The sequence below is a fragment of the Kwoniella newhampshirensis genome, chromosome 1 (genome assembly GCF_039105145.1).
Source record: "Kwoniella newhampshirensis strain CBS 13917 chromosome 1, whole genome shotgun sequence".
Classification (NCBI taxonomy): Eukaryota; Fungi; Basidiomycota; class Tremellomycetes; order Tremellales; family Cryptococcaceae; genus Kwoniella; species Kwoniella newhampshirensis.
The window spans coordinates 1,871,727-1,894,724 of record NC_089955.1 but is presented as its reverse complement, the minus strand read 5'-3'; the positions used below and the strand labels follow the sequence as shown (position 1 = coordinate 1,894,724).

Below are 22,998 nucleotides of genomic sequence, written 5' to 3'. Positions count from 1 at the left end.
CCCATGCATACAAAAGGTCACCGGGAAAATACAAAGACAAAGACAACACACGTGTGGCCAAAGACAGACAGACATACAAAGACCGAGTCCTGGGCAATTCGAAATACCCCACCTAGAGATTTTCCACAGCCACCTCCGCCTGCCATCTGCCCCATCTCCTCGCTGCTCGCAGATACACCGGGAAGCCAAAGATCGTCGCCGCCCCGATGGGTAATAGCGCAATCACCACGATCGTTGAAAAAAGCGTGATGAGCGGTTTGATGAGGAGGAAATATGATAGAGCGGAATATGAGTAGTGGTCGAGGAACATGGCGTAGGAACATTTCATGAACCGCTTCTCCCAGATGAAGTCGGTCGACGAGGAAGCTGATTCGAGATTCTGGGGAGGTGTGTGGATTGAGTTGGGCGTGAAGATAGGAGTGTTGGGCGCAGAACGAGGCACGAGTCGATAGAAGATAGGATGGTACGTGGGTAGAGGGACGGTTGGTGAGACAGGCTCGTGATGGTACAGCTGCATGATGGTCTGAGCGGGAAGTATGGGTCGTTAGCTGTGTTTTCGCGTTGCGTTCGTGGCCAAGATAGCTCCGGCCCGTGACCGCCACTTACTTCCAAACGAGCAGCTGAACGAGAGATGAACAGCGTCAACCACCACACTGCCGCTCCGATAGGAACGGTTATGAGCAGAGCCGTTCCGGCCAGAGTACCAACGAGTAGCGGTGGCCAAACAAATAGGGCCTAGGTCGTCTGGCGCATCAGCTTGTGTCGCTTTATACGTGAGATCCTGGCCACTTACGAAAGGGAAATTCAGCAAGACCAAGTGTAGTAAGCATCTCCAATATTCTCCTCTGCCTATCGGCCTCCAGAACCTCTTCCAGCCTTTGACCCAGCCGCCCACTTCCTCGTCGTCATCCACATCGCCACACCATATCGATCTCCAAGTCCCTCTCCGCTTCCCAGTGTTCATGACACGCTCAGTGTCGCCCTCCGTCCCTGGCCCGAACGGACGTAACAGCGGTGTCGTCTCATCTGCCAATCCTGTCGAATGTACTTCTGGGGTGGACAACGCTGAACGTGTCCGCCGAGAAGGATTTGATAGCGATGTCGTATACCTCGGTCTCGATCTATCGTGATTGTTCAAAGCTGATAAAGTACTTGCTCGATGTCTTGCTGCGGCCGTTCCTCCTGATTCGTGGGGATGATCTGATGTCTGGGGGTCCACCACAACGTGTCTCTCTGACGAAGCGCTGTCAGGGGGCAACAGCATCTCCCCAGCTGAGCTTAATGTGGGAAACGATATTCCCCTCGGACTAGACCGACTACTACCTCCATTAGACTCTACTCTGACGATCCGATCGTCCCCATTCGCACCTCCGATCGCCGTGCGAATATTGAATGACGCGTAGGGGGGTGGCTCCTCTCCACCTCGCGGTTTGGTTGGATCGAGAAGGAACAACGAGGATCCATCGGCGGTGAGGACGTAGATTGGTTGTTGGGGAGATTGTGGACGGGACGAAGGGAGAGATTGCTGAGAGGGATGTATCGGATCGGAAGGAGATCGCGGTAGACGCGGTTTCGGTCGAGGTGACAGTGTTTGAGATTGTGACTGGGACATGGAGTGAAATGATTGGGACATGGTGGGAGAAACGACTGCGGCGAACGGAGCTGTCGCGTGCTAGGAGCCAAAGGAGATGCGGAGGGGAAGAGGAAACTCAGCAGGATAGTCGCCTCGATCCGTCGAGTAATTGCGTCGTCAACGTAGATTCACAACCATATCACAGCTCAGCTCCGTAGAGCAAGGGTCCGACAGTCGACTTGTATATGCTTGGCTCACTAATGGTGGAGACGAAAGATGAAAGATGAAAGATGAAAGACGAGAGACGTGCAAAAGAATTACCATGTGCTCCTTGATGGGATAATTGCCAATCATAGAGGAACAGGGGCATCTTCCCGCCTGGGACTTGATTTTCTACTGCTGCAGGCAGACCTTCTTCTTTCTGCTGCTTCCCCATACAGCTTTACTCCATGTATAAGGCTTTGTGAACGCGCACAGAACGCGGCCCGTATGCATTGGAGGATATGCAAGATGCAAGATGGTGGTATGATTAGGCACTGATGCGCAGACACCACATGATCCTCTCTCTATAATTGTCCCTCTGAAAACTCAATGACAGCAAACACATCCGTCCAACGGTTACACGCTGCCCAAGCATCAGCAGGACGTCTTCGAGATTACTCACACCAACTGACCTCATCAAAGATATCATCCGGAAGTCGTGACCCCCACCCGGATCTGAGGTTTCTTCCAGCACTTCGCAAGTGACTGTATGTCGACCAGGTCTCAGATCGTCTCTAATGGTATCGAAACGACCGATATTGCTACCAAGCCCGATTAGCACAGGGCTCTTGCATGCTCTTGAACACTCACATATCCCCGTTGTCCCACCATCCGATCACCTTGGCGCTCCTATCCCTTTCCTCGTCTACCCAACATTCGATCGTTCCTAGACCAAATGTCTTGCTTTTCAACGAGTACATCTTGACCAGCCCAACATTTGTCTCCAGCTCGAAAGTGACCGTTGCTCCGGGAACTCTTCCAACGAGATACGGCTTGTCGAGATGTTCTGGGTGAATCCAGTAGTCCCACCCATCGTTGGCAGACGGAGTGAGATTGAATCGAGGTTCTCTGGCTCGAGTGGAGAGGCAGATCGGGTGGAAGGGAGGGACGATGAAGTTGGGATCTGGGTTCCAGCCGTTAAGTATTCTCATCCGAGGCATCATGCCGTACTCTACAGGAGTCGTCCACAATCCTGGCATAAGCTCGCCTATTGGTTGTTCTGCCGTGGCTCCCTTGCGCCAAGATTTGGTCTGATCTGGCCAGGACGTCTGCTGCCGGACGAGGTGTTCGTCTTGGGCTTGAGCGTCTTCGACTGTCTGCCCCTCATCAATAGCGTATATGTTGGTAATAGCCGACAGCAGAGAGATCTCTTCGTCCACCTCAGGCGCGGGTACACTAAAGTCTTCCTCCGATAGCATCTGACATGCGACGTCTTTGACGAAGCTCGCAACGAGCATACCGAGATCCCGATGGCCTCGAGCGTTGACATGGCGGGTGTCAGGGTTGCCCCACCAGCTGATTGGGGCAAATCAGCAGGACTTTGATAAAGCGTAGGAATTCTCATGACTCACTCTTCGGTGAAGTACGGTCGAACAAGCTGAGGATATCTCGCAAAGTGGTTGGCAAGGGGGTGTCGTTGGTTGAGAACAGGGACATCGTAGTATTGTGCGACGGGTCTGCAACCAATGCGGAATTAGCTCTACTTCTTCACCAGGAGAAGTGTTTCCCACTCACAGATGCATTCGTCCTCCACCACCTCCCATCCCGCCTCCACTGAATGCCATCGCTTCCACGAGCATCACGGCTGGTTTGTGCGGCATGTCCAGTAAGCCTCGGAGCAGATTCTCCATGTTCTCGACATGTTCCAGTATTCCCTCGTCGTTCACAGCAAGCTCGACGAGGACAAGGTCAGAGTTTTCAGGGATGTGTAAAGGGAAGCAAAATGAGTAATAATCTGATCCAGTGGCTGAAAGAATCATGGAAAGATGAGTGCTTGGTCGGCATTTCGTGAAGGGGGAAGATCGTCACTCACCTGGAGCAGCTCCATTGACCTCTGTGATCTGGACGTCCTCCCCTACGTAGTCGTCAAACCACTCTCGGAAGCGGTGAAACCAAATCTCATCCTTCTCGATATGGTGACCTTTCGTTACTGAGTATGGGGAACTATGTCAAGGAAGCTCCGACCGACCGACTGATCCACTCACTGCTACCACCGATCACCGAAATAATAAGGGGTTCGCCTCTAAGCACCTTGTGCAGCAGTCGTCTGAATCGGTGATGTGACCCTGCAGCTCAAGCGTCAGCTGGTCCTCAGCATGTTATTCTGCCTGTACACGTGTATTTGACAACTGGACAACAACGCCCACTCACCCTCATAAGCCCGTGTCAACCTCAGATTCGTCCTCCCGTATTCTTTCTCGAACCCATCTTCCCTCTCGCAATATCCTCTCATCCTGACAACGCGGTCTCTCACACGATAGTCCTCTACTTCTAGCCCGGTGGAGTGTGACACATCGCTGCTGCCTACCGTTGGACTATGAAAGGGGTTCGGAAAGAAGGATGGACGAGGTTGATGTATGTTGTGAAGGAACAAGATGAATGCGATCCCCAATAGCACTGCGAGGAAGATGTGCGGTCTACGAGACGGTGAGACCGGTAAGTACATGTCGAGGCCAGTAGATTCGGGTAGATTGCGCTGCAGACGAGATGGGAGGTTGGCCGATCAAGCAGTTCCAGGTCACTTCACTAGCAACATCTCCTAAAGGCGTAAAGGGGTGTCGCGTAGCAGATGAACCAGGAGAACGATTCGGCCTGTTGAGCGAGGTTCTGGCTCCTGTATGGATCTGAATATGTACAATAGATGCTATGCTACAAAGATAGGTTTTGAGATGGATCGAGTCGTCATGTATGATAAGTGAATCTAGATGGAAGATCAGATTAGATTGAGTTGAATCACCTCGTCTCGTCTCAGCTGGTGGTGGGTGATAAGCATCTTGTGTTTTGTGTGTCTTTTCCACACATCATAACGTTGACTCATGAGTTGGTGACACGACATCGCTTCTCCCGCCCAGAGACCTACCTGATATGAGCTGACCGGGGGCTAGGTCCTGGCTTGTCACCGTAACGTAGACCGAGATGCATATCTGGATACAGCTTACGAAGCATCATGTGCTCCTCATTGTGGTCTCTCATCACACTGTACCTAGGGCTCCGCGTTGCGCCGACGGAACGGCAATCACGGCTCTCAACTTGTTGCAATCCACGGATACGAGTGTCTGTCACTTCTCTCTCTTGCTGTCTGTTATAAATCAATACCTGCGGATCTCATAGCGTCGTTGGAATGTCTATGATACTGATCCATGGCCTATCATGTACACTGACCCTCTCTCAGTGCAAAGCTTACTTCACGCTGGGGTATTCGCTGCCCTGGCTTGCGTTTCTGCCGTCTTCTACTACTATGTGTATCGTGAATATTCAAGCACAGTCCGTGGTCTGAGAGGTGCGTGTGCTCATCTTGTGCTCAAAGGTCAGTCTTAGCTGACCATGTCGGTCGATCAGGTCCTCCTCCCGCTCATTGGCTCTACGGCTCTCAACCATCACTCCAAGATGCCCCGAATGGTTCTCTACAAACACAATGGTTCGAGACGTACGGTCCTACTCTTCGATACTACTCGCTCCGACGTGAACAGACCATCCTCACGATGGACCCCGTGGCGGTGTCGTACATTCATTCTCATCCCACCTTATTTGAACAATCCGACGCAACGACCAAATTCTCTCAACAGGTCATGGGACCCAGTCTGACCGCTGCATTGGGTCCGGATCATCGTCGACAACGTCGGGCCATCGCACCGAGCTTCAACACTCCTCAGCTGAGGATCATGGCTCCTGTCTTCATAGATAAGGCTAATCAGCTGGTCGAAAGGATTTTGGATGATCAAAAAGCTCAAGGCGGGGATCACGTCGATTTGCAGAAATACATTGGACAACTCACGGTGGACGTGATCGGTCTGGCAGGATTCGATCTCGATTTTGATACGCTGGGTAAAGGGGGGCACGAGTTGCTGGCCGCTTGGAAAAGACAGATGGAAGGGAGTTTCGATAGCACTTTCTCCGTCTTGCTGCAGAATCTTGGATTCCCAGTCCCGATGTTTTTGGTGAGGACCGCGGGGAGAACTGCTGAATCTCTGTCGGCTGACTGGACTACTTCACAGCGATCAGAAAGAAGTAAAGGCATCGACGAGGCGTCCAGAGTGATGAAGAGGATTGGCAATGTAGTTTTGTAATCATTCTGTACACGTTCAATTGCTGAAAATAACTTGCAGCGATTACTCGCCGACAAGCGAAAGGCCATTCAAGCTGAAATGGGAGACTCTGTGACGAAATCAGACTTTGCAGGTGGCGACCTCATCACCAACCTTCGTATGTTTCAAGATCCTGATCGACAGCTTAGTAGGCTTTTGAGTTGAGACGCTTTGATTCTGTAGTGCGCGCCAACATGGCTGTGGATGTGAAAGCTGACCAGAGGATGTCCGATGAAGAAGTCCTGGCCCAGATCCCGCTCTTTGTAAGTGATACATACCTTTTGACCGGGTGCAGTACTGAAAGTGCAATAGCTGTTCGCGGGGAACACGACCATCGCAGTTACGCTCACTTGGTGTGTCGGACTTCTCGCCAAGCACCCGGATGTACAGAACAAGTTGAGGAAGGAAGTGTCTAGTATAGAGAGTAGTTTGCCAGCATGGTGAGTTTATCTCCCAGGAATAGATCACCCGCAAACTCATACGTCGAACTACAGGGAGATCATCGACGCTCTGCCCTACCTCGACGCAGTGGTGCATGAGGTACTGCGACTGTACCCCGCCGCTCCTACGCTGTTCCGAGTAGCTCAAGCGGATACCGTCATCCCGCTTCAGATGCCGGTTGTGGGCCGTAGCGGGAGATGTATTGAAGCGGTGCCTATCAAGAAAGGTAATACCGTGCACATTGGTAAGGGGTCCAGCACATTCGTCCTTGAGAGTCGAATCATACAAGTAACAGGGATGCCATTTAGCGTTCGGACAGATGAATCTTGACAAGGGCGTTTGGGGTCTTGATGCCGATGAGTTTAGACCCAGTCGTTTCCTCTTGCCGGACAACGTAAGATCTCGGTTGATCGGTAATATCCATACCTTCGGAGGAGGTAGTCGTCACTGCATGTGAGTGAAATCAATGAAGAAAATGTTGCACATCGTTCACTAATGTGATACTGACTCAGCGGGGCCAAGTTCGCCATCGCGGAAATCAAGACGGTCTTGTTCGTCCTCGTCCGACGATTATCCTTCGAAGAAACCTCCAGTAAACCAGAATTCACTCGACACGGAGGGCATGTCGCGAAGTCAACCGTGAATGTGCAGGTATACAAGCTGATGATATTTCGTCTGACAGACTCGGTCTCGCTCGAGCCAAAGTGGGTGGGAGACTGGAGATGCCGCTGAGAGTGGAGAAGGCGGAATGATTCTCCGAGTAGATTACTTGCGACCTGTGGTAGAAGCTTCGCTGTGCTTGGCCCAAATGCAAGATGCAATCGTGAGGTCGCAGTCTCAAGGAGACTGCGAGCGTCGTTCTTCAGCCAACAGACCTCGTCAAGAGGATTACCGCATTGCAATGCCACAAGGATCTGTGATATAGGCGTGCAAGGATATCCTTTGTTTACGAGCGGCACGCGCCTATGTCTTTGTGTGGTTCCAGAGTCTTCGAGTCTTCTTCCGGGCTGGTCCACCGATCATCCTTCTCTTCTGGTTGTTGATCATCCCTCTTGTCTCTTCGCTCTTCCTTCTTTCTCACATGTCCAACTTGACCCGCACGCTCGGTAGCATCGCGTTATGACGATGGCTGCTCAACCCTCAGCCTCTCCCTTCACGCTACCTCCCTCATCATCGGCATCGTCATCCTCGGCGTTCATAACTCCCTCGAAGAAACGTCGAGCTGCGTCTCCTCCACCTTCCCCACTGCCCTTTTCCTCGTCCTTCGCCCCGCCTTCGTCTCCTTGGGCTACAACATCTGCCCAAGAGAATGAGACGTCTCATCGAGAGAAGCGACGGAGACCAAATCTCGCTAATGGCTTCTCGAGTCTCTCGATCTCACCGGGGTCACTCTTAGGATCGAATGCAAATACTGCCAAACTGCCCGATCACGAGGATATCGAAGGAGACGAAGGCATCGGACTCACTCCGACAACAAATAGAAACGACCTTCGTGTCGAGATCCTTCCAGAACCACAGCAACCTAGATCGTCGAACCATCATCATCACCATCATTCCAACACGCATCATTGGTCGATCCCCAATCGAGCTGGACCTTCCTCTTCCTCCTCTTCTACCTCTCCAACCGAGTCCAGCGAAGGGAACTATGACTCTGATGCGACGTACACTCGCAATCTCTCGCATCGAACCAGACGATATGCCGGTGTGGCTCAACAAGCGGACGAAGTGGTCCAACCTCTGGAGAAAGTCGTTCCGTCGTTTGGCTCAGCTGCAGAACTCGGGGTGGAAGACGTCACAGGGGCACCTAGAGGGAGAAGACGGCGAGAGGAAGACTCAGAATATATCGATAGGATGAGCAAGAGACGCCGTTGGAACGGAGAAATGGACGTGGACATGAAAGAAGGAGCTGTGAATACAAGTGCAAGCGAGAATGGGGATCAGGAGATAGAAGATATCTCGAGACAAGGCGACAAACGGAGGAGAGGGAAGACCATGTGGTTCGAACCGGAGAAGGATCGTGAGTGCATCCTTCGAAGGAACTTGGGTTTGAATTGACCCATTTGTGCTAGGCATCGTTATTACAGCTCTGTCTGATTCGTCACGGTCTTCATCTCGATCTCCTTCTCCCGATTCTATCGAAAGTCAATTGTCTCAACCCGGTTCTCAAGGCTTCACTCTTTCCCCTTCGCTCCTCACGCATCTTCTCAAAACGCAACGGGATAAATTCAACGGACCGCTAGGAGACATGCTGAAGAATGAGAAGAGTCTGATACTGTACAGACCGTTGGGTATACAAAATGGAACATGGACCGAACCGGTCGTCAAGACCTGGGAGGGTCACGAGGATGATTCGCGGCGATTCGAGGAGATTGCGGAGGATGAGAACTTTGTCGATAGTATTCCAACCATGGATATAGATGCTGACGCAACGATGAATGTGGAAGGTGGACAGACTTGGGATGGAGATGTGGATATGGCCATGGACGTCGAATAGTAGGTGTATCAACATTAGTTGTCAATGCACTTGTACAGATCGTGACCATGCATGCATATCCCTGCCAAATAAGACTGTCACCATCCATCTAAATATCTAGGTTGACTTCTCGATCTTGACGGGCTTGTTGACGGGGTTGACAGGAATTCCAGTCTCCATGCTGCCAAAGTTCTCTGTCAGTGCCAAACCAAACTAAGGGAGTACGAGGACTGGATGGTGGACTCACTATTGCTTCACGTTGGCGAACACTTCCCTCTCTCCTCTGTGGATGGTACCCTTGGTGAAGGCACCTACGTGGGGTTGGAGAGTGACGTTGGGGAGTGTGTACAATGGTGAGTCGGTAGAAGGTTCCTTGGTGAACACATCGAGACCTGCAGCAGCGATCTTCTTTGACTCGAGAGCTCGGATCACAGCAGGTTCGTCGAGAACAGCACCCTACAAGGTAGACAGCACTCAACTTGAGCTTCAAATACAAACGTGTTCGGGGCTGGGATGTGGACTCACTCTCGCGGTGTTGACAAGGAAAACGCCGTCCTTCATCTTTGAGATAGTCTCGTCGTTGATCATGCCTCTAGTCTGCTCTGTCAAGGGAGTGTTGACGGAGATGATATCGGATTGCGCGAGGAGCTCGTCGAACGAAACGTATGTTGCTCCAAGAGCTCTCTCCTCTGCGAAGAGTACAGCGGGTCAGCATGGAATCGTATTGCATGGTATCCTGATATTTCCAGTGGGCCAGACTTACCCTCCTCGGGTAATCGTGTGCGATTGTAGTAGATGATGTTCATGCTCCAAGGCTTTGTCTTTCTGGCCATGCTCTTTCCGATCGCACCTGAGTGAAGACGAATGACAATTAAGCTTTGGTCCTCGACTGTCCCTTCCGAGGGAGACCTCGCACTCACCAAGACCGATGAAACCGATCGTCAATCCATATGGATCGGTAGTAAGCTCGATGCCCTGTCTCCATTTGCCCGCTCGGACATTCTGTTCGGCCTGAGACACTCCTCGGATGGCAGAGAACATGAGGATGATGCCCATATCGGCCGTGGCCTCCGTGACCGCGTTAGGGGTGTTGGAGAGGAAACACCCATTCTCGGCGAGCCAGGGATGGTCGACATCGTCGTAGCCGGCTCCACCTTGGGCGAAGAGACCACAGTAGCCTGGGTGCTCGAATAAGGGAGACAGCATGTCGGGGTGGAAGGGGGAGTATGCGGCGGTCCCGAAGAGCTACACAGGCACAGGTCAGCGAGTGTGTCTCTGACCTAAATTCATCTCTGTAACACCGGATCGTGGAAGACAGAGACAACGCTGATCGTGGCAGGAGCAATTGGTGCGGAAGAACGGCTCGATGACTCACGACATATGCGGCGTCGAAAGGACCAAACTCATCACACAGCTTCTTGACCTCCCCGATGACCTGCTTCCTATCAGAAGGAACAAAGTAATGGATATCGTACTTGTCGGCGAGCTCGTTCCATTCGTCAGTTGCGAATCGGGGGTACCCAATACCCAAGATTCGTCGACGGGAAGCGGTGAGTGTCATGGTGTGGACCTGTGTGTGGTATTCAGGAGGGCTTCTGTTGGGGCTTTGAGTGAGATATGCTAGCTTGGATGTGCCGTGATGCTGTTGTTATAGTGGTAGTATCGATGTTGGGTTGACTTGACTTGACAGATCTTTATAAACCACGTTCAAACTTTTGCTGCCACGCTATCTCTCCCTCGCTATCTTGTGTTCGGATCTCACCGTCCAAATGACTACGACCGCTTGCCCCGATGTTACGGACCCTTCGGTCATCTCATATCGCACTCCTCACCACCCACCAATGATATCGATCATCCTGTCGGGTCTGACCGAGTGAGACGTTATCCCTCGTTTGTCCTCTTCGGACTTTGCGGGACGCTTGGCTCAAACTACGTGCTTTGTAGCAGAGATCGTTTCGACCGAAGAGCCATGATTGGCATCGGGTTTGTCCGACCCGTCACGAGATAAGCGACCCGACCTGGATGAAAAGGTAAGCATGCATACTTCGGAACCGGGAGTGTCGACGTGATCACTCATAGCAGCATCCGTCCCGATAGCGACAACGACCGCTGCTTGTTCTTATATTGCATCGCCTCAAGACCCAGAAAGAAATCTGGAAAGCTCTGCGCTCTGCGTTCTCGATCCAGAAACCTCACCATGTCGACCAAACAAACACCGAAATTGGGAGTACTCCAATTGAAGACCACCTTCCCCCGACCGCCAGGTGACGTCGGTCACCCCGCTTCATGGGGTAACATCCCCGTCGTGATCCGGATCGTGGAAGAGGCGGTCGGGTCTCTGGTCGTCGGTGGTGGATGGGGCGAGGATCTTGTGAATGCATTTGTGAGAGAAGGGAAGAAGATGATTGAGGAAGAGGGCTGTGTGGCCTTTGTGACGAGTTGTGGTTTCGTGGGTCCCCTCCCCTTTGTCTCCCTCTCTCGGCACCGTCTTCTGTATTCCGAGTCCGAACGAGTCATTGATGGAATGTGGTGGTGGATAGCTCGCTACGATGCACCCGTTCTTGGTCAATCGACTGCCTTTCATGGGCACAACTAGTCTGCTCCAGGTCGCATGGTTACAACAGAGCTTCTTCCCCGGCCCAGACTCGGGCAGGTCTGTCGGTGTCATCACCTTCAAGCGAAGCGCATTGGTGCGTCTTGTCCCGCAACCATCAGAGCCGATGTACTGCCGTTCTTCAGTCTAACCATGCTGTGTTTTCTTTTCCGCGTCACAGACTGTCAAACATTTGACGAGCGTCGGCGCCCACCCCGATACACCCGTATATGGTCTGCCCGAGGACGAAGATCCCAAGACAGCCGTCTTCCGAGGTGTCCTCGACGAGAAAATCCCCTGTAGGTGAACCTCATACATCTGTCCAAGAGAGCAAGCGCTGATATATCGTTCAGACGACTACGAAGGAATGGAGAAGGAAGTAGTCGGTGCGGCCCTCACGCTCACATCGAATCATCCCGAGGTCAAGGCCATCGTGCTCGAGTGCACCAACATGCCTCCGTTCTCTCATGCGGTCGAGAAGGCCACGGGACTCAAGGTGTGGGACGTGTTGACATTGGGGAAATGGTTGTATGAAGGTGCTACACCTAGAGATTATAGATTGTCCTCACAGTAGAATCAAATGCATATATATATATATAGGTTAATTTCAGATGCATGCACACCCCTTTGCCCAGGAACCTCAGTAGACCCAATGCATATGAGACGACACTATGTCAATGTCCTTTATCAAGCCTTGATGGCGACACCGTTCACTCCCTTCGTAATGTCCTCGACATCGCCGCCCACCTTGATCTCACCCTTCTTGACCCATTGCCAATCCTCCTCCTCCGCCATCTCCAACGAGGCGAGGTTTCTCCCTGACATCTCTCCCTCTTCCAGGCCGTTAGCATGTTCACCCGGGACTCGAGATCGCCAGTGCCACAAGGGCGTGAACTGGTCGGTCTTCTTTTCGAGTGCGTTCACGACGTGCTGTAAGCCGATGTCAGCTGAGATAGCTCGAGTGTGAGCAACGAACGACACATACTTTGCCGAGGACGGGAAGGAATTTGAAACCGTGTCCAGATCCACCAGAACAGACGAACAGGCTGTCAGAGTATCCTGGGACATAGTCGATGACGAAGGAATTGTCGATACTGTCGGTGTACCAGCACATTCGAGTATCGGTGATTCCGATGCCCTACTCACATGACTGATCAGCCTGGTCTATAGGGGTTCCACACGCTGACAACCCACCTTCAGCTCTGGGAAGACTTCTCCGACGACCTCCTTGATGTAAGTGATCGCCTTCTTTGGCAGATTGACAGCTTTGTCCGTGGTGTATTTTGTCTTCGGTGTGGAGATTCGTCTGTGAATTCGAATCAGCAGAAACCCTTAGAAGGCTAATCGCCTAGAAGACTCACTGTCCGGTCTTGGGGTGAGTCTGATAGTTTGTCCATTTGCGTCCCCGATATCCAATCTTGATCTTGCCCTCCTTCGTTCGCGGGAAACCGTAGAACCTATCGTGAAGGTCAGCTGACGAGTGTCAGACCATTGAAGGAGGCTGCTCACCCTCCGTACTCCGGACTGTTGTGACCTGTCAGACCGTAGGCCCATACTGGGAATTGTTCAGGCGAGAACTGAGAAGTATGTCAGCGTAGATACGCCAGGTATGGATGATGGATTTCACCTTGTCCCATAGGTCTTGTCGATCTTTCGGCAGTGTGATGGTGCACACGGACCCTGCTGTGGTCTCTAGCAATTGACTGGCTTCGGGCACGACACCAGGTGTCCATCCTCCACCTATCATCCCACGCTCAGCTAATCTTCGAACGGTAAACAGACAAGGAGATGAACACTCACAGGCAGCGATCACAACATCTGCTTTGTGCTCTAATCCATCCATCGTCTTCAGTCCCACAGCCTTACGACTCTCCCGCTCCCCTTCTACGAGAAGCTCATCGAACCTGCCCTTCTCGGGACCCAAGACAAACTTGACCCCTGCCTTCTCACAGAGATGTCTAGCCCAGGCACATGACTTGTCCGCGAGGGTCACTCCCGCAGACGTGTCGATGAATCCATCCAGTCTACCCTCCTGAAGATGGTTGAGAGCGTACACCTTCTCTCGCCAATGAGAGGGTTGTTTTTTCTCCAGCTCCCATAATCGCTCCAGGTCCTCCTTATTGCTCTAATCACAGCAAAATCTCCAACGTCAGCTGCTCAATCTCGCAGCTCGATTCGATGCAAGTGCATGCACTCACCAAAACATGGTTGTAATCTCTCAGTCCGGCCTTCTCTAGCTGAACCAGACACTCCTTGTCGTAATCCGACAATTCTGTGCCGTTGGACATCCGCAAGAATCCACAAGGTATGAAGAGATCGTCCTCCGGCGTCAGACCCTTTGGCAGCTGATCGGCGGGAGTAGATCGAAGCTGTTCGTTCCATTCCAACCAGATCGGTCGTCCCGACAATGCGAGATCTTGATACTCGATCTCATCCCCACTGCCCATGCGAAACACGTCAGCAGCTGCATTGTACGGGATGCCGACCGAGATAAACATACTATGAACAACGGTAGATCTTGTTCACGTCGGCACTTGCCGAATCACAGCCCTCTGAAGGGTTGTATGCATTTTGATCGTAAGGTTGGTAATCGAACACGGTGACATCTTTGTATCCCTGTTTCTTGAGATGAAGAGCGGTCGAAAGGCCGAACACACCTGTAGGATTCTCAGCCAGTCAGCTCGTGTGATTCCGACATGGTCGAGGCTAGCTCACCGGCACCGATGATGGCGATCTTGCTCCCTGTCGTGGTCATGATGACTGGAAGTGGATCTGTCTCAGTGGCAGACGTGTAGAGTGTATCGTATCGCAGCGGCGCAAATGACCGTCCTTGATGCTTGACTTATATTCGATGATCACTGTCCGTCCTCGGCCGATCCACAAACAGGATTGAGATTCTGTGCTCCGGTCATGGTTGTCCACGTAAGTTACAATCCGATTTCTGCACGATAAGCTATCGAGGAGGCGTCCGGATTTGACCGAGAGAATGAAAGCCCCGACGACCCGGAAATCGCACGGGGTCAACCGATAGATCTTCCTCTCTACTCGATACTACTTTGGGGTTAGCCTCGGCCCATCCCTCGCCACCCCCTTTCCCCTGTGTCTCTGTATCGTTCACACAACAGACAATTGACCGTGGGTGATCACCGTACACTGCCCAGCCTAGATCCCGAACACGGGACGCCGTTGTCCGATGTCCTGAGAATAGATTATCACGACATCCTGCACCTCTGTCAATCAGAGCGGGAAAACGATGCCCTATCGTCCAATCGCAGTTGATCTGTTTGCAAAGCCGATCCGAACATGATGTGGAGGTGTCTTGTTCCATCCGAGGCCTCGTCGCTGCTCCCTCCCCTTCACGTAGACAGAAAAGGGTACTACACCGTCACGATAGATGACAACATCAACTTACGGCTTAGTCCGGACCTAGAGATAAGCTATCACGACATCTGACGGCAAATAGGTTGGGCAAGAGTATGCATGCATGTCACGATTGTATAACCCTCTATATAGTCCAGTGACCGATCAGGACAAACCCTCTTTTTCCAGTCCTCCCTCCCTTGATTCAACACCGACGACCGACGCATACATCTATACGTTTGTCATGTCGCAGGTGATTCGAACAGCGAGTGAGACCTATCCCGAGGACAAGGAGGAGGCTTTGCACAAGGTCGAAGAAGTCGAGCCCGATGTCTTGGGACACGCGTTCACTGAAGAGGAGAGCCGAGCTATTGTCCGCAAGTTTGATTGGCATATCTTGCCTTTCATCTGGTGTAAGTCGATCCTCAATGATCTCCCACAGAGCCATAGCTGATCGAGGCCATCACTTCCAGGGTGCTACCTGTTCAACTCGCTCGATCGAAACAATGTCTCCAACGCCAGATCCGATGGCATGACAACCGACCTTCACTTCCCCAAGAACGGTTACGGCACCATGCTTTCCGTCTTCTACGTCCCATTCTGTGTATTGGTCGTTCCCGGTGTCATGCTCACTCGAAAGATCGGACCAAGAATCACCATCCCAGGATATATGTTGGGTTGGGGAGCAATGGCCATGATCAACGTTGCTTGCAGGAGCTTTGCGAGCGTTTTGGTCGTCAGACTTCGTGAGTGTATCGTCTATCTCTTTCAACAAAGAGTGCTGACGACGACCCTTGCAGTACTTGGAGCTTTCGAAGCAGGATTCGCTGCTTCTTTGATTTATTACCTCACCACTTTCTACACTCGAGGAGAACTCGGAAAGGTGAGTCGTCCTCGTTGTAAGATATCGTCGAGGACGTTCGCTGACATTGTGAGCCAGAGGATCGCCGCCTTCTATTCATGTAATGCCATTTCAGGCGCATTTTCTGGGTGAGTACAACCAGCTTTCGCTTGCATGTCCAGCCTGCATGCTGACAATTATCCGTGTCCAGTCTTATCGCCTACGGGGTGTTCCAGATGGACTCAAAGTTGCAAGGATGGCAGATCCTCTTCCTCATCGAGGGTGCCTTCACAGTCGCTTTCGCTGCCCTCGTCGCGTTCGTTCTCCCTTGGTCGCCAGCCAAGGCACGATTCCTCAACGAGCGAGAGAAAGAAGTAGCTAGACTTCGTATCCTCAACGACGGATCTACCAAGACCGACACCAAGTTTGACAAGAAGGCTTTCTTCAAGCCCCTCTCCGACTGGAAGTTCTACGTCTTTGGCAGTATCGGTGAGTGTCGTTGGGATTCTTCGCCATTGGACATGTGCTCACTCCGATCTCAGCCCTCTGCTACGGTATTGCCGCTGCTGTTGCCGGTAACTTCCTTACCCAGATCATCGGTCGATTCCACTATTCTACCGTCAAGACCAACCTCTTCACCGTCGCGCCGTACATCTTCGGTACCCTTTGTCTTTTGATCACCGCCTGGTCGTCCGATTACTTCCGAGAGCGTGGTCTCCATCTCGCATCATCTCTGGTCCTGGTCTTCATTGGCTGTATCATCCTCGTTGCCATCCCCGTCAGCAGCACTGGCGCTGGATACTTTGCAGTCTTCCTCATCACCGGCGGCGCATTCACTCCCAGTGTGCTCTTCCACACTTGGCACCAGTGTAACGATCCCACGGAGGATGGTCGAGCGTTCCGTGTCGGTACCTTCAGTGAGTAGTGACCCTTCGTTCATACTCGTGAATTCCCCGTTGACCTTTCTTTACTACTTAGCCTTCCTCGCCAACGCTGGTGGTATCGTCTCCGCCAACATCTTCCTCGACAAGTGGGCTCCAGGATACAGGATTCCCCTTGCCATCACTGCCGGTGTCGAGGCTCTCGGTCTTATCCTTATTCTCGGTCTTCGAGCTTACATGACACTCGATAACCGACGAAGGAACAGGGAACAAGGAGTCAACTACTCATCGAAAGACGTCCCTACCCAGGCGTTATCCGAGGGTCCTGCCAACCCTCTGTTCAGACACTTCCACTAGATTCCGGGCAGTGATGTCAAGGGCTGTACGTAGCGATTGTGGGTTTTTGCGATGTGGAGATCATTGTGAGGGTCGGGTGCCAGAGTGTGTGGTTGTAAGGTTGAAAAAAGGGGTCGATCTGTTCTGGCGCGACCCGTGCAGCTCGATAATTCCCCTCAGCGGTTGTGTCCCATCTCGTTTGTTTTGTGCCCAGTTGTTGACAGTATATAAGTAGTTGTGAAAAGTAAGAGGAGATGCAAAACAGGTTCAGATGCCACCAGCACAGCAGACGACGGGAAGTTGTCACTCGCCTCCACTCTGGTCGGATTCATATTTTGGGAAACGATCAACATTTCATCCATATAAAGGATCATCCCCTCAAACCCCAACATCATCGACATGCCAAAAGCGACCAAGCTGAAGAACGCTCTTGCGTCCCACCAACATTCCGCAGCTGTGGCTGCTGCCAAGAAGCGAGCTCGCGCAGCTGATGAAGCGAAACAGCTTTCTGTTCGAGCATCCCTCGACGGATCCAAGAAAGGGAAGAAACGAGCCAAGCAGGCTTCATCGTCTCTACACGCTTCTCTGGCGGGCTCAACGTCTACGTCTGCTGCAGGAGGTACCAAAGGGAAGACGAAGGTGCAACCTGCTACCATCCCTTTCGATTCACTGGATACAATCTTGTGCCTTGGAGAAGCGAATTTCTCATTCGCGCTCTCACTCATACTCCCCCCTCACTCTTTCCCGGGTCATCAGATCCTGGCGACCGCCTTCGACTCCGAAGAAGTCACATACAAGAAATATGCAGATGCAGAGAACAACGTGAATAGGTTGAGAGAAGGCGGTGTCAAGGTCGAGTTTGGAGTGGATGCTGGTGCTTTGGAGAAGTGTAAGAGTTTGGGCAAGGGGAGAAGATGGTCGAGAGTCGTGTTCAATTTCCCTCATGTTGGTGAGTCCTCGGCTCATTGCTACATGGGTATTTGGTCCATCATCATCGTTGTCAGGCCATCCGTGTTCGATCTGCGTGATCTCCGGGAGAATCAAAAGTCGTATTACTGACGTGAACGACCACCGCAGGCGCCGGAATCACCGATCAAGATCGCAACATCCTCACCAATCAGCACATGCTCTTACGGTTCTTCCGCTCTGTCCAGCCCTATCTGACTGATGGTCCCACACATATACCGATACCATCCGCTTCCAAATCCAGAGCCAAGTCAGGTGTGAAAGCGTCGACAGTGGCCCTCGCTAAGAAGAAGGCATTAGCCAAAGCGAAACGCTCCGCGTTCGATGGGGACGAGGCAGACGATGGAGTATCTGATCTTGAGCTGGAGGAAGAGGAAAAAGAAGAAGATGATGGGTTTATCCGAGACGAAATGAATCCATCGCTTTCCATACCTCTTCCTACGAAAGGACCGACTTTCACACCCCCTCATCGAGCAGGTTCAGTCCTCGTCACACTCCTGAATTGCCCACCGTATACCCTCTGGTCCGTCTCGCGCCTCGCTACACATCCACCTCCACTATGTCCCGGCACACAACTACCTCAACCGAGATACTCTCTATTGAGAAGCTTCGAGTTCAGACCAGAGGTATATGAGGGGTATGCCCATAGACGGACTATCGGATTCAAGGAAGGTCTGAGTAAGAGTGAGAACGAGGAAATCATGGGCAGGAAAGGTAAGGCAAGGACATGGGAGTTTGTCAGGGCGGAGGAGAGGGATGAGGAAGGAGGGGATAGTTACGAGACGAGAAAACAGGATAGCGGTTGGGGGGGACGTAGCAAGGCGTAGTTGGACGGAGACACTTCTCGATATGTTGAGCTGGCTTTGCTTCTGATGCATATCTTTTCCACGTCGACCATGCGCTCCTATCCAAGTCATGTCTCTGTCGCACGCATTATATGCGGATAGTATATGATGTTTCCCATCTGGTTCCGTTGGAAGTCACGTCGCGCTCGACGCTTCTTGTTGGTTTTCGGTCATCAATTTGACTCTTCACGACGGCTCGATTCCCACAACTCATCGAGTAGGACTTGCTCCTGTTGTGTTGATCCAGAACCAGTGCGGATCTCCCACCCTCCTTTGCTCTTGCACATTATGCCCCTTCCTCTCACTCTCGCCGAATCTACACCTCTCTCTAACCAAGTAGCAGGTCATGCTGGCGTCCTCTCCGACTCATCAGGCAGCTTGGTGATCAAACCTGCTCTCGCAAGAGAGATAGCTTTCTACCAGATGTTGGGATCCGTCAGCTCTCACTCGCCCTTGGGAGCGCTGAGGAGGTTCACGCCCAAGTTCTTGGGAACACTGAGGCTGGAAGGTCAGATGGTTGCAGGCGGTGGGGTGGATACTACTGGAAAAGAGGATGTGCCAGAGGTGAGTGTGGGACGCGTCAAGTTCTTTTTCGTTCTGGTCCAGCGGTTCATTAAGAGCGGACCTGTTCCACAGTGGACTTTCTTTGGATCTGGATCTCAGCCAGAGTGGACCGCTTGTTGGTTGCTTCACATCCGTGCTGACCTCATTTTCCAGTCCGTGGTCATTGAAAACCTCTCATACTCATTCACACATCCCAATATCCTCGATGTCAAACTGGGAACAGTGCTTCATGGACCAGATGCGAGCGAGGAGAAGAAGGCGAGGATGGACAAACAGGCGAGGGATACGACGACATATGAGACCGGAGTGAGATTGACCGGATGTCAGGTGGGTTACGATTTCGATCTTTGCACCCATGCAACGTACCCTTCTTCCCTGCGATCGTTCTTGCCTTCTGGTCCAGAGGACTCTTGCGGGTCCATCGTCTTGTTGCTAATATGATTGTCGACCTCGCCTTTCAGACGTGGCACGCCCCATCATCGTCCTACATCCTAACTCCCAAATCATTCGGCAAAAGCATCTCTGCTGCACAACTACCTTCGGGCATCGCTCGATTCTTCCCTCTGCCTAGCGACCGACTGCTCTCTCTCAGTAATCCTCTATCACCGCCTCCGACCAGTTCTACCATAAACTCTGGCGCACTGAGCCATTCCCTGCCCACTGTGGCCGAGATTCCCACCGTCCCTTCGTCTACTGACTCTTCCGCCTCTACTGCACCACCCCTTCCACCCACACCCATCACTGCGACTCACACCTTCACCACTGGACCATATACCGATCATGCTCTCTCCCCTGAGCTGCTTCTCAGAATTTTAGACCTCTTGATCGTCGAAATCGACAAACTCGTCGTCGTACTTCAACACCTTGAAATTCGATTTGTAGGCGGTTCCGTCCTAGTCGTCTACGAAGGGGATCCGACGCGACTGGCTAGTGCTCTGGAGCGGTATGACGAGAAGAGAGCGATTGCAGCGTTGAAAGCCACTTCCGAAGCGGAGAATGGACCAGATCGTCAACGATCAGCATTCAGTGATGATGGGTCAAACTCTTCCGGGTCGGACGATGGGTTCGATTCGGACGAAGACGACGATGAAGGTGGCGTTGAAGACGATGATGACGATATCTCGTTGGATGGGACGAGAGAGGATGAAAGGAGAGCGAGACGATGTCCTCCGTTACGAATCAAGATGATCGATTTTGCACATACTTGGTTGGCGGAAGGCGAAGGTCCTGATCAAGGCGTTCTGACGGGGTTGTCGACGTTGAGGCGACTAGTGGAAGGGAGAAGGAGGGAGGTAGAGGGGTATATCGCACAATCTAAAGCATAGGTGGCTACTTGGGATACCCGATCAACCTGCTGAGAGGGGGATCCGAAGCAGGACGCTCTGATGAGGTCGGAAATGTAGCATACACGAGGTGGTAAACGACGGCTCTGAGAGCCTTACGATGCATATATCATTGACGATCAATGTTGTCAAGCCTGGATTTTGACATTCCTAGATGTCACAGTACCACACACTGGTGGGGCGGGCATGTCTTTCAACCGAGATTCCCGAGGATCTTCGCATATCCTTGACATGGGAGCAAGCAAGCAGAGACACTCGTGTTCCGACGATCACCATAGTCTTGGTGTATATGGGTACGGTGAGTGATCATCCCTGTCGTAATGCATCAAGATATGGGAGATGTACCCGTGTCGTTGACACACGACGGGAGAGAATGATGGACGGTGATAGGTCAAAATTCGGATCTCTCGGTCCGGCATTTAACGTGACATACCATCCCCCGTCTTCCGTTTACATGTAACGTATTTCCCTCATCTGCCATCTTTCCACTCGGTTTCTCGTTCCGTTACATTACATTGTAGCTTCTCACCTCCAGCATCCAGTATCCTCATACACAGGTCCGCCAGTAGGCCCAATCGTGCTCCTCATTCATCACAAGCGTCCAGCAGCTCATTGAATAATCCCGTTCTATCTTACTAGCAACTCATCCTGGTTCCCGCGCCTCCGTTCTCCCCCCCCAAAACAAAAAACAAAGAAATGTCAGAACAACATCCGCCAGATGCCGAGTTGACGGTACCGCACGAAGCACCGAATCCTCTACTCATCATCGTCATGGTATGCGTCTGCTGCTCCGGTCCGAACGTCGTGCACGAGTGATGCTGACCATCTTGCTGGTTGTTTAGGGTCCTGCATCATGGTGAGTTTGAAATCGGAGACTGTCACACGAGCTGTTCTCGCGGTATCACTTGGATGGTACCAGTCAGGTCTGGGCCGCGCACTGTCCCTAGCCTGGTACCGCTCGTGATACTTGGACAGGCTGGTTTTCTTGCTGCCTGTTCTCTTGACCGCATGCGCGGACGTATCTCTCACTCTTGATGGTCACCCGCCCTCCCCCCCCAACCCCCTGCGTGCACATCCTCCCGCTGGGTCTCTATCAACCTCGTTGATGATCTTTCTCTTGTTACGGGCCGACTACACACGACATGACACGAAACTCATGCTAACCTCCTGAGCCCCTTACAGCGGCAAATCCACGGTCGGTCAAGACGTAGCGGCCTCCCTCTCTCTCCCATTCATCGACGGCGACTCCCTCCATCCTTCCTCCAACATCGACAAGATGTCACACGGCATCCCGCTCACCGACGACGATCGTCTACCGTGGCTGGCCCTGATCCGATCGACCGGCGAACGAGTGTGTAAAGAGGAGTATGAAAAGTGCGGAGGCAAGTTCAAGTCTGTCAAAGAGGGGGGATTGGGGAGAGCGGGTGTGGTGATTGCTTGTTCGGCGTTGAGGAAATGGTATAGGGATATCTTGAGGGGTGAAGTAGCGGCCAACCCACCTCCTGTCAACGATCTGGTGAGTGTGGTCTGAGACTTGGCTTCCTTGCATCTTGGCTGCCTTTGCCTCTCTTTCTTTGTGCGATTCCCGCTCTTATCCGAGTTCTTGATTTGATGCCAAGAATATTCTTCCTACTCCATTACCTGTATCAGTGACATCTGTTTCGAGCTGGATAGCTTGGTTCCCAACTTTCCTTTAGCTGTGGTGACCGTTGCCCTTCATATCTTTCGTTTCCCAATGCAGAGGAAAACTCTCTCTTGGCGTCACGACTGACACTTCATTTCCCTCGCAGCCCCCCGCCCATCCGACAGCGACCGAAGCGAAACAGGTCCATCATCCTGCCACCTCATCTCTCGAAACCATCTTCGTCTACTGCCAAGGCACACCCGAACTTCTCCACGCCCGTATCGCTGCGCGAAAAGGACATTTCATGGGCGCTCAGATGTTAGCGAGTCAATTGGCGACTTTGGAAGATCCCGTCGGGGAGAAAGGTGTCGTGGCTGTGAACATTGACGGGAGCAGGGAAGAAGTGGGCGATGGAGCGGTCTCGGGGGTGAGAAAGCTGTTGGGTCTGGAACAAGGAAAGGTGTAGATAGATGTTGGGTAAGGGAGTCGGTGTTCTTTTCATGTTGAGAACTGGAAGTAATCATAGATGTCACATTGTCTGCATTTGCAGTCTGATTCATGGTCATGGCGTTCACGACGACTCGCTAGATGCGGCGGAACCCTGCAGCCTGCTCCAAGATGCAGAATGATCACGGACGTACTGTACTCGCACACTGCAAGCGCTTTTGGGTACGTCGGGTCGGCCATTCTGGCTGGAACGAAATGTCTGCAACTTCGGCGACCGGATCCCTTCCACGATTTTTAGCGTCCTTGATTCTTCGTTGTCTTCTCCAAGACGACCTCGGCTCATCTCATCCATCTCACGAGCATGT

General features: G+C 52.2%; 11 protein-coding genes across 11 annotated transcripts; 7 read left to right on the top strand and 4 right to left on the bottom strand.

The window, feature by feature from the left end:
- Positions 1-112: 112 nt before the first annotated feature.
- IAR55_000694 (uncharacterized protein) lies at positions 113-1,633 on the bottom strand (the record flags this gene model as incomplete). The annotated part of the gene is made up of 3 exons (XM_066943828.1): positions 113-523; positions 607-735; positions 794-1,633. 3 exons carry the CDS (start codon positions 1,631-1,633, stop codon positions 113-115), a joined length of 1,380 nt encoding a protein of 459 aa, XP_066806370.1.
- A 558-nt stretch (positions 1,634-2,191) lies between these two features.
- IAR55_000693 (uncharacterized protein) lies at positions 2,192-4,280 on the bottom strand (the record flags this gene model as incomplete). The annotated part of the gene is made up of 8 exons (XM_066943827.1): positions 2,192-2,198; positions 2,248-2,376; positions 2,426-3,130; positions 3,187-3,291; positions 3,350-3,581; positions 3,648-3,764; positions 3,820-3,900; positions 3,986-4,280. 8 exons carry the CDS (start codon positions 4,278-4,280, stop codon positions 2,192-2,194), a joined length of 1,671 nt encoding a protein of 556 aa, XP_066806369.1.
- Positions 4,281-4,984: 704 nt separating this feature from the next.
- IAR55_000692 (uncharacterized protein) lies at positions 4,985-7,112 on the top strand (the record flags this gene model as incomplete). The annotated part of the gene is made up of 10 exons (XM_066943826.1): positions 4,985-5,114; positions 5,174-5,772; positions 5,830-5,889; positions 5,941-6,037; positions 6,103-6,182; positions 6,232-6,359; positions 6,414-6,604; positions 6,669-6,813; positions 6,873-6,992; positions 7,043-7,112. The coding sequence occupies 10 exons, from the start codon at positions 4,985-4,987 to the stop codon at positions 7,110-7,112; spliced, it is 1,620 nt and encodes a 539-aa protein (XP_066806368.1).
- A 367-nt stretch (positions 7,113-7,479) lies between these two features.
- Positions 7,480-8,854, top strand: IAR55_000691 (uncharacterized protein; the record flags this gene model as incomplete). The annotated part of the gene is made up of 2 exons (XM_066943825.1): positions 7,480-8,377; positions 8,430-8,854. 2 exons carry the CDS (start codon positions 7,480-7,482, stop codon positions 8,852-8,854), a joined length of 1,323 nt encoding a protein of 440 aa, XP_066806367.1.
- Positions 8,855-8,950: 96 nt separating this feature from the next.
- On the bottom strand, positions 8,951-10,394 carry IAR55_000690 (uncharacterized protein; the record flags this gene model as incomplete). Its single annotated transcript, XM_066943824.1, has 6 exons — positions 8,951-9,014; positions 9,081-9,289; positions 9,359-9,522; positions 9,597-9,683; positions 9,754-10,078; positions 10,209-10,394. 6 exons carry the CDS (start codon positions 10,392-10,394, stop codon positions 8,951-8,953), a joined length of 1,035 nt encoding a protein of 344 aa, XP_066806366.1.
- A 636-nt stretch (positions 10,395-11,030) lies between these two features.
- IAR55_000689 (uncharacterized protein) lies at positions 11,031-12,000 on the top strand (the record flags this gene model as incomplete). Its single annotated transcript, XM_066943823.1, has 4 exons — positions 11,031-11,282; positions 11,374-11,523; positions 11,608-11,725; positions 11,780-12,000. The coding sequence occupies 4 exons, from the start codon at positions 11,031-11,033 to the stop codon at positions 11,998-12,000; spliced, it is 741 nt and encodes a 246-aa protein (XP_066806365.1).
- Positions 12,001-12,113: 113 nt separating this feature from the next.
- On the bottom strand, positions 12,114-14,181 carry IAR55_000688 (uncharacterized protein; the record flags this gene model as incomplete). Its single annotated transcript, XM_066943822.1, has 10 exons — positions 12,114-12,356; positions 12,412-12,564; positions 12,621-12,732; positions 12,788-12,883; positions 12,936-13,003; positions 13,054-13,166; positions 13,227-13,551; positions 13,625-13,865; positions 13,927-14,083; positions 14,142-14,181. The coding sequence occupies 10 exons, from the start codon at positions 14,179-14,181 to the stop codon at positions 12,114-12,116; spliced, it is 1,548 nt and encodes a 515-aa protein (XP_066806364.1).
- Positions 14,182-15,030: 849 nt separating this feature from the next.
- On the top strand, positions 15,031-16,865 carry IAR55_000687 (uncharacterized protein; the record flags this gene model as incomplete). Its single annotated transcript, XM_066943821.1, has 7 exons — positions 15,031-15,199; positions 15,260-15,532; positions 15,587-15,669; positions 15,727-15,776; positions 15,839-16,116; positions 16,170-16,544; positions 16,606-16,865. The coding sequence occupies 7 exons, from the start codon at positions 15,031-15,033 to the stop codon at positions 16,863-16,865; spliced, it is 1,488 nt and encodes a 495-aa protein (XP_066806363.1).
- Positions 16,866-17,243: 378 nt separating this feature from the next.
- On the top strand, positions 17,244-18,637 carry IAR55_000686 (uncharacterized protein; the record flags this gene model as incomplete). The annotated part of the gene is made up of 2 exons (XM_066943820.1): positions 17,244-17,793; positions 17,922-18,637. 2 exons carry the CDS (start codon positions 17,244-17,246, stop codon positions 18,635-18,637), a joined length of 1,266 nt encoding a protein of 421 aa, XP_066806362.1.
- A 306-nt stretch (positions 18,638-18,943) lies between these two features.
- IAR55_000685 (uncharacterized protein) lies at positions 18,944-20,544 on the top strand (the record flags this gene model as incomplete). The annotated part of the gene is made up of 3 exons (XM_066943819.1): positions 18,944-19,219; positions 19,373-19,546; positions 19,681-20,544. 3 exons carry the CDS (start codon positions 18,944-18,946, stop codon positions 20,542-20,544), a joined length of 1,314 nt encoding a protein of 437 aa, XP_066806361.1.
- Positions 20,545-21,258: 714 nt separating this feature from the next.
- Positions 21,259-22,652, top strand: IAR55_000684 (uncharacterized protein; the record flags this gene model as incomplete). Its single annotated transcript, XM_066943818.1, has 5 exons — positions 21,259-21,336; positions 21,405-21,418; positions 21,538-21,681; positions 21,745-22,078; positions 22,353-22,652. The coding sequence occupies 5 exons, from the start codon at positions 21,259-21,261 to the stop codon at positions 22,650-22,652; spliced, it is 870 nt and encodes a 289-aa protein (XP_066806360.1).
- Between the last annotated feature and the right edge of the window lie 346 nt (positions 22,653-22,998).